This window comes from Rhinolophus sinicus, linkage group LG07, assembly GCF_036562045.2.
Source record: "Rhinolophus sinicus isolate RSC01 linkage group LG07, ASM3656204v1, whole genome shotgun sequence".
In the NCBI taxonomy this organism is placed as follows: Eukaryota; Metazoa; Chordata; class Mammalia; order Chiroptera; family Rhinolophidae; genus Rhinolophus; species Rhinolophus sinicus.
Genome location: NC_133757.1, coordinates 34,638,418 through 34,652,239, shown reverse-complemented (window position 1 = coordinate 34,652,239; position 13,822 = coordinate 34,638,418). Strand labels below are relative to the sequence as shown.

Here is a 13,822-nt window from a genome sequence, read left to right as displayed (position 1 = left end):
CTATTAGTCATAAGAAAAGATGAAATACTGCCATTTGTAACAACATGGATGGATCTTGAGATTATTATGCTAAGTGACACAGTCAGACAGAAGAAGTCAAGAACCATATATAAATGGAATATAAAACTAAAAACAACAAATGAACAAGACAAATAAACAAACAAAAACTCATAGACACAGACAACACTTTAGTGGTTACCAGAGAGTAAGTGGGAAAGCGGGGTGGTAAAGGGGGTCAAATACATAGTGATTAACTGACTTTGGGTGATGAATACACAATGCAATATATAGATGTATTATAGAATTGTATATTTGAAACCTATATAATTTTACCATCCAATGTCACCCCAATCTATTTAATAAAAATTAAGGAAAAAAAAAACGGACATGGCTCTTTTCAGCATTACTAACATACACAAGGGGGACTGTTTTTCTTTCTCATGGAAAGGATCTCTTTTTGAAAGTGTTTACATAAAACTTTCAGGAACAAAATAAACTACCTTATTCAGAAGAAAAATTATGTTTATCACTGGGAGCAGGGCTACCTAAAATAGTCATCTTACAGGGGATTTTATTTCATAGATCGAAGTTTGCAGCTGAATCTGTGTTTATACACTTTCCTCACTTGACATAATGCCCAAGAACGCCTAATACCCTAAAGTCCAATCTCCTTTAATATAATACATGATATTTATAATACAGTTATACTCTATCAATTGGCTATTTAATAATATTTCTCACTGCTCCACCAGAGAGCTTCTACTATAGTCAGGCCACTTGCTTTGGTGTCCTGTGAAAACATGTGGCCTTCTGTGTTGTAACCTTTGCCTGGTATGGCCTTTCCCCATCTGTTTACTTAAATCCTAACATATTCTCTAAGCCCTGGCTTGAGTCCTGTGTCTTCTCAGGGCATTCTCTACTCTGTCAGCTACAAAAGCTCTCTGTCTGAAATACTGAGAACTTGTCTGCATAATTTAGAATTTAATGCAATGCTAATGGATTTCATTTGCTATTTTTCATATATGTTAATTATATCTTCCTACTTCAGAGAAGGCAGAATTCCTTGAGGGCAGGAATCATATCTAATGTTTCTATATTTCATAAAACATACTTAGGGAATTTCTTACTAGATAAATCGTTGCTGAATGTGATATGCCTATAAATTCACTTGAGTGAAAAAAAAATCAAATTTATGTCACAGAAAACAAAAAGGCAAGTATGACCAAGTGTTAATTTTTGGATAAACTGTTTTATCACCAGTTAGTGTAAGCCTTGGAAAAACACGTCTAGTGACTTCTAGATATACCTTGATCTTTCTAGAATAACATGCAGATTTGGAGGAGGTATTGTTAACATTTTATTTTACTGTAGGACACTGATTTCTAACTTTCTTAATGAAAAATATTCATTTCAATACATAGCTAATATATACAATTTCTATAATTTCAGAAGATGTGTAAGAAACTGACTGTTCTATTTGTCATTGTGTAGCCTAAATTGTTACAACTATCGATGTACAAAAGAAAATATATTCTATGGTAGCAAGGTAAATTAATGCCCATGTTACTTTATTAGCATCTGTCAAAATAGAAATAGACTTTACTACCTGTGATTTCTGCTTAGAAACTGTCATTGTGGTTAGATATTTTAGGAGTTCCATTATATTGTGACTACAGCTATTATGCTCAATTAGCGTTTATTGAATTGGATTTTCATTAGCTATCTGAATAACATAGTTTCTTAGCAATCAGTACTAGTTATCACAGTTAATAATATGTGTCAGCTTTCATTCTTTTGAAAATAAATGTAAAACGAGGATGGCATATTTAATAATAAACTAAGTAGAGTATGCCTAGAGAAAAGGCTTTGCTAAAATGAGGCAAACTTTGAGTTTTCAACTAGTGTCAAGTCAAGTCCTTATTCACTTGGTTACAGATGACACAAGGCCTTGGGGCAGCAGGTTTCCCAGTCACCCTCTGCAGGATAGATCACTGTGGGCACAAATGGCAATGCCGCCCAGCGATCCCAGAGCTATTCTATTTCACTGCCGTGTGGCTTGGCAGAAAGTTCTTGAAATGTTTTCATCTTAAATGGGGTTTCCCTTTGGAGTTAAGCTGTTTGCCTTTCATAATAATGAAACAAAACTCTGTTGACTGTGCAATGGGTTTATCACCTAATATCTTGCTTAATCATCTCTTAGTGTCTATTTTTTTTTTTTTTCAGTTGGTTTGCATAGCCCTCCAGGCCTGCTTGCATGTGATGGACAGTGCCCAGAAGGCTGGCAAAAATGCCGAGAGTGGAATAGATGCCTGTATCTACAGCACACAGACCCTGTTATATGAATGTGGTTAACTTGAGTGTGATATGGTTCTTGAAATGTGCATACTGCCTGCTCCGAGACCATCTGACTGTAGGATTGTGGCCCAGAAGGAATGAGAGGTTTAAGAAGACTGTGGAGAAACTATGTATGATTCAGCCATCCGCACCAAAAGCGATTTCATATTGAGAGGTCAAGACGTGGGGCTTCACACTTTGGAAGAGAAATTGATAAATAAGAGCAGATTATTTCAGGTACACAAAGGTCCAGTGTGAGGAAAATTGAAAATTGTTTCCTATCTCCACTCACAAAAGATCAGAAAGTAAGGAGCTTTAGTGGTTTGGGGGTATTTAATACACGCTATCACTGAAGGTCATTTGAAGACCTCAGATGTTGGAGAAATGCTTGTACTCTCCGGGCTTGGCCCAGCATGGGGGATAAAAAGAGAACAAGTATTCCATTCCCTGCCTTTTCTATGAGGGTAGTTAGAAATGATAAAGATAGTTATTATCATATTTTAATAATAACAACATTGACACTATTTCCTGACCTACTATGTGTGAGGTACTATTTTGGGGGTTTTAACTCATTTAATCTTTGCAACCTTGTGAGACACATGTCCTATTACTATCCTCATTTTAGACAGGAGGAAACCTAGGACCAAAAGGTCTAAGTAAATGACTAAGCATACACAGCTGATAAGAATGAATCCAGAAAGTCTAATTCCAGAAGTTTAGCTTTTAGCTACGACTTTATACTTATTTTATTTTTCTCCACAGACATCTTACCACTAATAGGAACATCAAGATTCAGAGAATGGAAAGCCTCTAAAGTTTTTTGATGGAGCAAAAGTGAATAGCAGATAATCAGAGCATCTAAATTCATCTAAATTGACATAAATGATAAAAATTAAGAAATGCTAAGAAGTCTTTGAAAGATATATACCATTATGTAAAAAAACATGAATATATCTATATGTCAAACAATGGTAAAACTACACTCTTAACTTAGCTGTAACAGAAAATGGAGTTCAAAATTCAAATTCTTAATTCTTCATACCCAATTCAAGAATTCATAGTCTTAGGGTTATCACTTTGTGAGGGTATAAATGTCTAACTATTACATTATTTTGTACACCTGAAACTAATAAAAAAAAGAATTTATAATCTTATAATTTACGCCCATGAAAATTTTTAAAAATGCTATCATAAAACTAAAGTATAACTTGTGGTATATAACAAGTTATACTTTAGTTTTATGATAGCAACTAAAATAATAGTTTTGTTTTATTTTTTTACAGTATCATTTATCTGAACAACATCACTGCTGAACTAAGGATTGATAGATTCAAGGTATCAGCATTACATACTTGTATTAACATGCTCAGTACTGTGTGTGTGTGTGTGTGTGTGTGTGTGTGTGTGTGTGTGAGAGAGAGAGAGAGAGAGAGAAATGAGTCCATGTGAAGGTTGTTGCTTAAAAATCACACTCAGTACTATTGATAAAATGATCTTGCCTGCATCATTCTCAGAGGAGAGTGGCTCTGCCTGGATCTTCCTCCTGACTACGACTAGTAGGAGTACTGCTCTAAAGGTACATTATTGGCTTCTGTGTCGTCACCACTGTCTTCATGGTGATTCACTGTGTGCTATGACAACAATATGTGTTATCACAGTATGTGTTGAGGCCAAACTCCCAATTCTGACATCATTGATTACACGTAAAAAATGAACGATCACAGAGAAGGATATTTTTCATGCCCTATAATTAATATTATCAGGCAGTTAGTAAGTGGTAAGAACTGGGAGCACTACATTCTAGGGTAATTGTGATCCGTTAAATGGCTAGTCCACACTGAATAGTGAAGACAATCCTGATATTCTGAATATCCTACAGTGAGTTTTGAGAAATGCAAGATTACACAAGATGACCACTTCAAAGGTTAAAAACATGTGGCTTTTCCCCTAATGTACTCGTACTGGTTGTACCTAATGACCCATTATGGATTTATCTTTTATCAACATATCTAATGTTTTGCAAACTTGGTTATAGCTCCAACCTAAATTAATACCTGAGGTTATAGTTTTCATTAGTCTATAAACATCTGTGTAAAAGAGGAAAAAATTAACATGAACTGCCTTTGACTACCTCTCCTGGGATGGTGATTATACATAAATATGTATGTACACAGACACACACGTATACACACACAGATACACACAGACACAGACACACACAGACACACACACATATTGTTTTTTTTAAACTTCATTACCTTTTGAATGCCCACATTGAACTTTCTCTAATTTTGTCACTAGTTGCCTGTGTCTCCTTACACATTTTTGAGGGAATTTTCCGTAAGTTTTCTACTATCAGATTAGCATTTAATTGTTCATCTTGAAGTGGTTTCAGTGTCTGTGAGCAATTTTCAATATTTCAAAAATCCTAAGTAAATTCCTATACTGTATTTTATAAAATATCTTACTAGTAACTTAAAGGTTCACAATTTGAAGTTCTCAGACCTCTAGGAGTCCACAAAGTTGTAATGTTGATTTTATTTCATTTTTTATTTTTTCGTCAACTAAAGCAGCAATTTTATTGTCTAGACTGTTTAAAACATATTTAAGAAATATTTAAGAACTATAACAGTCACAAAATCAATCTCTCAGGTATTCTGTCCCTTCTACTGCCTCATTCAGAGATGGGTTTAGACACATACAACTATGCAGATGAACACACCAGACAATAAATGCTTCATAGCAGGCAGCTCTACCCTCTGTCATGTTTATATGTCCCAACACCTCCCGGTAAAAATCTGTTCATGTATAACACTGGTAATACATCTTCACTAGCTATATGAACAGTTAGATTTTATCACAAAATTAAAGTTCTTGAAAAATAAATCTAAAACTGCATTCATTGGCAGGATTCAGAAAAGCGAGAGGGTTTTCTAGGCCTTGGCTTGATTTTTAATCCCATAACTAAAAATGCTTAGATCCTCAGAGGAACCCTATGAATCCAGAGTCAAGTCAGAAGTAGTCTTCCTGTAGTATCTCCAACCAGCATGAAGGGATGCACAATGCAGAGTCCCTGAAACACATTATGGCTCTAAAATCTTCTTGTCTAATATTAAAGTAAATAACATCTTCCTGCGTGTGAAAGTCAGAAATCCCAATTGCAGCCCAAATGGACAAATATCAAAAATAGAACTGGGTCAAACTACTTTCATGGAAGGGGATTTCTCTGGTCTTCTGATGGCAACAGTAACTGTTTACTTCACTGTACACAGTCTCAGGGAGTTCCTAACATACTGTACTGGTGTCTGATATCAGGGGCTCCTCCATTTTCAGCAGAGAGGTAGAAACTAATCTGTGTTCTCAAATAGGGTTTATAGCCACACAGTGCTGGAATGCAGCAACTCAGTCACCAGAACAACTTTCTCCCCAGATTTTTTTTGCAATATTTCAGTTTTTAAATTTATTTTTCAAACAAAGGTACAATAGAGCATGCTTTCATTTGCTTTACGCCACATTCAAGTAATGTGTTTAATGCATAAACATGTACCAAAATGTCTTTATCATCTTCACTAACACTTATCTGTATGTGTGTGTGCATGAGTGTATAAATCTGTGTGAAATAAATTACATAAAATATTCAAACCATAATATACGATATGGATATATATATATACACATATATGTATATATATATGTGTGTATATATACACACACACGTATGTATGTGCATATATATATATATATATATAGCACCACCTATACAGAGGGTGGCAAAAAAAAGTATATACAATTTAAGAAAGGAAAAATACTATTAAAATCACACTGATGGTAACCACTTTGAGCACCTATTGTAATTGCAGAAGTCAAACCTGACTTGTATTCATCTTTTGTTATCAGTATATATTGAGTATTACAATTTTAATAGTTTTTTCCTTTCTTAAAATGTGCAGACATTTTTGGCACCCTATGTATGTATGCATATATATATATATGCACTATAATGTAAATAGGTGCTTACAACTACAGAATCACAAAATTACTACTATAATACCATTTACTTGATTTTTTTTCAAGCAGCATTATGGATCTTTATATATATATATATATTTCACTTCCCTTTACATATATTTAAATTTACATTTTAATGATCGTCATTGTACATAGAGTGCAAAATTAAATTAGTGAACACTGCTCAGGACTATGGAAGTAAATAAAGATCAAAGTAAATCAGCTGACTAAAAAGTGCTTTATGACTTCTCATTAAGTAAATGTGTTTACCTTTCATTTAATATAAAGAGGTTTTCTAAAATGTAAATTAATATTTATTTTATTTTTAATTAATTGAGTACATAAATAGAGCCCACTTTAACCATTCAAACTCCGATGGACTGATATGAAATTATTTGGTACCAATTTAGAAACTAAAGTAATTAAAGTTGAGAGAGAAGAGAAATCTTACTATAGGAGAAAAAATAAAAACAGGAAGACAGTGGCTTTCAGAAGCATTCAAAGAACAATCACGTACCAGTTCAACTCGTCCGAAACCTCCAACTCCAAGGGTGTCGATGATATTGAAATCAGACAGCTTCAGGTTGGCGAAGAAAGCAGCTTCAGCTTCATATCTGGATTTTTTGATGCGAAAAAATGGAAATTTCTTAGAGGTGCAAACACGGGTACCACGTACAACTGTACTGGAATGACATGACTGTGGAACAGGGTTTACCTGCTTAAATTCCATCTTGCTTTTAGAGTCTGTGTTTTCTCACACTCATAATTTTTTTTTGGCCCCAGTTGTGCAGAATAACATAGATTTGCACTTGTTTTTCAAAGGAGAAAAATACAAAGTACCCACTGCATGCCAGTCATGTGACTGATAAATCCAGTTATCAAATCAAAGTTACATCTTGATATTTTTCTACGAGTCTTCTTGTGAGCACGGATTGTTTGAGTTGTTCTTCCTTGGTTTTGTTTTGGATTTTTTGGTTTTACTTGGTTTTGTTTTTGCCGTTCAGATTTTGGATGGCAGTTTCTCATTAGTTTCCCTTATCCACAGGCTGGCAATGGCTCCTATAAATATTTGCTAAAAGCAGCAAGATCTTTGAGGTCTCTGGAGTGAAATCACAGCCAGGTTTTACGAAAACAGATCCGAAAAGCTGAGGACTGATGTGCAAATGTCGGAGATGGATGATTTCAGAAGCATATTCACATTCCTAAAAAGTGTCTTTCCTTCGTTTATATTTACTCACTGACTCTCAGCTAGTAATCCCAGTGTCTTTATGTTTGCAAGTTTCTTATATGAGTGGTGTGGAAAAGCATGGATTCTGTTCCAAAAGTCTAACTATGCACACATGCAAATCTGACACATGCAAGTGGCCAAAATAAGCTTCTCCTGATGAGACAAGTGAATATGAGCTGCTTAAAATATCTCCTTGTTAAAGTCCTTACTATTTTTAGAAAGGGCAGGAAGGCATAAAGATGAAGATGATCTTCCCACTCACTAAAGTATTTGAATAACTATGTGTAACTCATGACCTTCAGCCAGGCGGTACCTGATTCAGTATGACGCTATAGATAGACATGATGAACACATTTGAGATAATGATACTAACACTGCTTGTTTATGTCAATTTTTTGGATAGAATCATCCACAGGCATGTCTGGCGTTAAGCTGTATAACATTTTCGCTATTCCATTATAATCAAACACAAATTTAGACTCCCCACTTGGGAGAAATGTGAAACAGCTTTCTAGGTGAGCTTTCAACATTTCCCAGTTTACCACCACAGTTCTAGTTTTTAAGAAGTCAGTTATTGACAGACTCAGGAGATGGTAAAAACAACATTGTTTTTCATTATTGGCTGATTATATGAAATCATCTCTCTCTAAGAAGCCTCTATAAACAAGGCTACTGGGTCAATCCTAATGGTCTTTGTAGACTTCTCTCATGAACTACACAATCAAGAGATCGACAGTAATTCAGGAGATGGTTTACTAGAATGGAAAATAGGCAGCAAATGGGCATTTCTAGCATTCCAACTGCATCACTACTTTTGGAAAATTAAAACTCCATCCCATTTAAAGGGCCAGTGGAAGAGTTCACTCCAACAGGTGCTTAAAAAGGACATCTGTTGGGATTAGACCCCATGATAGTTTGTATGTGGTCAAGCATTTATTTCTTGATGGTCTAGATAATCAAATTCTTAATGAGATCATTTTTTAATAACATCCTATGCATTTGCTGGATTTAGAATCTCAGATATGAAGAGGATAAACTGTTTCAGACTACTTTGATACTATCTTATATCTTTAAAGTATCATGTTATCACTTACAGCTCTTGAATAAACCCCCAAATTCTTACATTTGGTCTCTGTGAGATTAAGCTGGAAACACCCCTAATCAAATGATCTTCAGCTTCTTCTTACACATCAGAACTACCTGAGCATCTCTTAGAAACCACTGAATTTGGATATCACCACAGACTGAGTGAATCAGAAATTTCTGGAAGGGGTACCCAAATGCCTGTAATTTTTTTTAAAAGCTCCCTAGTTGGTGCTGATGCACAGTAAAGGTTGAGAACCATAGCTCTAACCCCTCTGAAAGCTCAGGAGTTTTCAGAAACGACAGAAGAATTTGGGGGCAGATTCAAATAATTTAGGGAAAATAATAGCTGCCCAATGAGTCTAGGGGGTGATGCATCCATGCCAAGAGTGCTGGGGCTCTTATAACTTGGTCTTGGTTCCTGAGCCTCTTGTTCTAGACCCATAAGAATGAACAATAGTTCAATGATGGCTAACACTGATATAAATAAATAAATAAATACATACATACATACATACATACATACATACATACATACATACATAATAGATAAGCAAGCAAGCAGTGACATTGCTAAAAAAGACAGATACAGAATGCAAAAATTATAATTATATAGTTATAAATCTTTGTGCTCGCATTTTTACAGCCAAAACCTCTTTGTTATATTCACTATCTGATTAATTACTGATGGTCTTTTACCTAATGGGATGGACATAGTAAATAAATCCCGTGTTAAATAGTAGACATTTTAAGAAGCCCATTAAAATTCACTTATATACATATAGTCCCATATATTGGAAGCACTAATTACAGTTGGTAAAATATTTCCTATGGTTTAATGAAAAGAGATTGGTAGCATTGTATTCATACTTCGATAATCTTTGCTAATTACTTTGCTAATGTTCCTTTGTGAATTTGTAAAATACTGCACAGATGGGTGATTTTATGTAGTGGTTGGTGAGATACAATTTGAAGGAGCCTTTGGATAATTGTGCTTTTGATCCTTCATCGTGTTCCTATTTGCTTCCTGTCCTGATTCTTGGGAAGTCAGACAATAGGGGAATACCGCCATAGCAGTTTCTGTTTTCCAGCAAAGGGAATGTTGTTAGTGCTCATTATTTCACGTGCATTTGTTTTTTCTCATTTAAATTACTCTTTAGGGACAAGAATCATATCTTCATCACAGAAACTCTGTACACATTTCCATTTTTGAATTAATACTTTTTCTAACATAGAAATAACCTGAAGGGACCTTGGTAAAAAAGCTAAACTATGGATGATTCAGTTTCTTTAGGTATCTAACCACTTGTTGGTCACAACACAGAGGGACATTTTCATTCTTTCTTTTAACTTAGGAATTATTAATAGGGAATTTGAATTCATCAGTTATGGTCTACTTCCTTTAGAGTTGATAAAAAGTTTGAGTGGGTAAGGAGATTAAATAAATTGGTTAAGTAAGTGGCCACTGTTCTGTTAAACAAACTTCTTTTGGCTGAAGAAGGTAAATGTGGAACCCAAGTCCGTAACTTACTACTGCGGGGTACTGGGTCCAAGGAGTTAGGCCCAATTTTAAGCAATTCTAAAATCCATCTGTGCAGCAGTATTCAGGAAAAGGACCATTGCCCAGTGCTAAGCAAAATACATGTAGTAAGTATTTAGTCAGTAAGACATATAGTTCCTGATGCTTGGTTGCTTTACATCTAGCAAGGAGCATAAAATATATTTTCCAATGGTCCTGAACTTAGTCCGAGATACCATTTTTTTTTTAAAGTTGGTTTATTTGTCTGTTTATTTATTTATTTAGCATGGGATGAAAGCTATGGCTCTTCTTCCCAGAAAAGTGCAGATATTGACATACCCTTTCTGAATGTAACATCAGGGAGCATACACACTCCTAAAATAGGTTAACAACACAAAATTAACTGTACAACAGTGAATAAGTCTGTTGGATGAAGGAGACACAGATAACATTGTTCCTCAAACACGCCTGACTATAAAATTTATCTGGGGCTACGGTGATTAGAATCCACAGACAATTGCGAATTCATACAAGGTACCCTTTAAATAATGAAATATTGAACTTGTCTTTTAAGAACTGCTGAAAAGGAACAAACTTGCCTAGATTTTTGCCTCCTTTTTTTTTTTTCTGTCTGTACACCAAAGGAAGTTCCAAAAATAATGAAAATGTAAAACTGATATGAAGGTACAAACGCAAAAGGATGATGAGACCAAGACGTGCATATATAGCCTAGCAACAGAGAAGCAGTACTAGGATAATCTCAATCTCTCTCTCTGAAACTACATATCTGTACAGTATTCACTTTCTTTAGGAAATAAGCAATAACCATTAGTTGTTTTTTGTTTGTTTGTTTGTTTTTCCCCATCTCTTCTAATATTACCAGCTTCTATAAAACCAAGGAATAAGAATGAGGTGTCCTTTATTATTCTCCACTATTGTTTTCCCATTGTTGCCATGCATCCATGAATCAATTCTGTCATCATTTTTAAATAACAGAATTGAGTTCTATACCTTACTACTGATCATTATTTTATTTTTATTTTTTTTACATTTTTATTAGTTTCGGGTGATGACTGACCATTGTTAGTAAGAAGTGAACATCTCTGCCTATATAGTGGAAACCAAATATGGTGATTCAACCCAGTATAACGTGTATGGAACTTAACATTTTATCTTCACCTTGGTATTACAATAACAGAAATCGCTGAGCTGCATTTTACAAAGCAGACAATATTATGTGCATTTTTAAAGTAAGGGCCAAGGATCCAAAGTAATATAACGATACCATGTTTCCCCGAAAATAAGACCTAACCAGGAAATAAGCCCTAGCATGATTTTTCAGGATGACATCCCCTGAACATAAGCCCTAATGCGTGTTTTTGAGCAAAAATTAATTAAGACCTGGTCCTATTTTCGGGGAAACATGGTAATCCTAGATGTATTACAAAAGCCAGTAATTAAAAGCCAATGGAACAAAAGGCTAATGTGGCCCTATTTGCTTTTGTCCAGCTCATTTACCCTGTTTCCCCAAAAATAAGACCTAGCTGGACAATCAGCTCTAATGCGTCTTTTGGAGCAAAAATTAATATGGCGTGGTATTATATTATTATGTATCATATTACATTACATTACAGTACAGTACATTACATTATATTATGTTATATTATATTATACTTGGTCTTATAGTAAAATAAGACTGGGTCTTATATTAATATTTGCTCCAAAAGATGCATTAGAGCTGATTATCCAGCTAGGTCTTATTTTCGGGGAAACACGGTACAATCCAAATTAGCTTCAGAAGTCTATCTAAGGGTTTCCAAGGAAAACCAAATAAATTATTAGCATCTCTAATCCACATGCAAATCAGTTGTGATGGCTTTGCCTAGGCTCATCTGCTCTGAGGTGTATTGTTATGTCCTGCTGAGTTTAGTTTTATCAGTTCTTTGGGAAATCTACAAAAATAAAATGTTTCAGTAATCACACATGGATTCTCATCTATGACTAAGTTTTTTATTCCATAGCTGTAATAGGCAACATGAGATTCAATCAGACAATCAATGTCTACTCTGGACTTAAAAACCATGTAAGAATGCATCACAGCATACAGACAAAAGCTCATGACTTATCGTCCTGGCTCTCATCAATGACTTTGTATTTCCAAGTCCTGATTTCTTCAACATTTACCGGTAGGCTTTTGTAGAAATATCTATAAACATACACTAAAGTAAATAAGTATGAATTTTGTAGATAGTTTAAGTCAGAATCCTCATTTACTTAAATGTTCATATAAATGCCTAGAAATCTTTCACTTTTTGTTACCAAAGAGCACTGCAATTTGTAAACCTCTACAGAAACCATTAAAACTTTCAGAAAGTGAGGCTTTAACACAATATATATATATACCTGGTCAATGACACATGCAAGATATAATGTTGGCCAGCTACTGAATAAACAATTTGGTACACAGAATTTTTTGTAATAATAGTTCCTGACTTAGTAAAGCTTGGTACATTGAGTAATTTGTAGGTCTGGTAAAGTAAATAAAAATTCACCTAGAAAAGTAATTATATATAGAGAAAGTAGAACTGGGAATTGGACCAATAAAATTTATTTACATATTTAGCACAGATGTGATTTGGGTTTAACCTACAGGAACCATTGCTTCATTATGCTACTTTAACTTTGTGTATGTGAATACAGTAAGTATATGTCTTATTCCCCCGATTCTCAAATGTTTGGAATTAAATAAACTTAGGCACTATGATAAAAATGGATTGTCCTTAAATCTACAGTCAAGTCATCAATTATCTCTTATTAATTTCTTTATAAAAAGTTTCATTGATAGCTAAACTTTAAAAGGGGAATCTTTTGACTTCATTGAAAAACAGAGTGAATCATTTGATAGTTTGTTTGTATAGGGAATCATTTTCTTTTGAAAGAATCATGCTTTTACTGAAGTCCCTATTACTAAATGTTTAAAATAATCCCTTTAAACATAAGCAAACTTATTTCTAAAGTTCTAAACAAAAAGAGATGATTTTTCATTTATTTTTAAAGCATATAGGTGAAGTCACTAGCATAGTCACTTTTCTTTTTAGCAGTAGTGGTAAAAACTAGAAGAAAGAAAAAGTTTGAAAGTAACTTAATGAATATAAAGTAGTTCATTCTGTCAGTTTTCTCCAGAAAGTATAATCTGTTCTTCAGGGAATTTGAGATAACATTAGTTTTCACCCTCTATTTCCAAAATTGTGGTTTTCAGAAACACATACTTTTTCTTTTGAGTACTCTAGTCATGAAATAGTTCTACTTATTTTTCAATCCATTCCCTTGAGGAGATACAGCCAACAGAAATACACCGGAAAATTGCATTTCTCATATCTGCTGCATAAAAGAATGATAGTAATGCAAATATTCTGCATTTAGAAAGCACCTTTCTTCCAAAGACTCTAAAATTTCTCTCATTTAATTTATCCTCTCTAATTCTCTGTGAAGATGGGATAACAGATATTTTTACTTCTATTTTGCAACTGGGTAGACCAGTTGATAATACGTGACGTGTTTTAGTAATTAAATACCAGAAGGATTAGGAGCAGATATGTTGGGCACGTTTCACATTATATCACAGTTACATTTACTACATGCATTGCAAA

The 13,822-nt window shown here is 34.3% G+C and overlaps 1 protein-coding gene across 4 annotated transcripts in view; it reads right to left on the bottom strand.

Moving 5' to 3' along the window:
- Nucleotides 1-13,822, bottom strand: part of PRKG1 (protein kinase cGMP-dependent 1) — a 1,130,349-nt gene that overhangs the window by 31,187 nt on the left and 1,085,340 nt on the right. For all 4 annotated transcript variants that reach the window (XM_019738600.2, XM_019738591.2, XM_019738608.2 and 1 more), the window contains one exon: nt 6,860-6,956. In XM_019738600.2, coding sequence (XP_019594159.1) covers nt 6,860-6,956 — 97 coding nt within the window. The remainder of the gene's footprint in view (nt 1-6,859; nt 6,957-13,822) is intronic.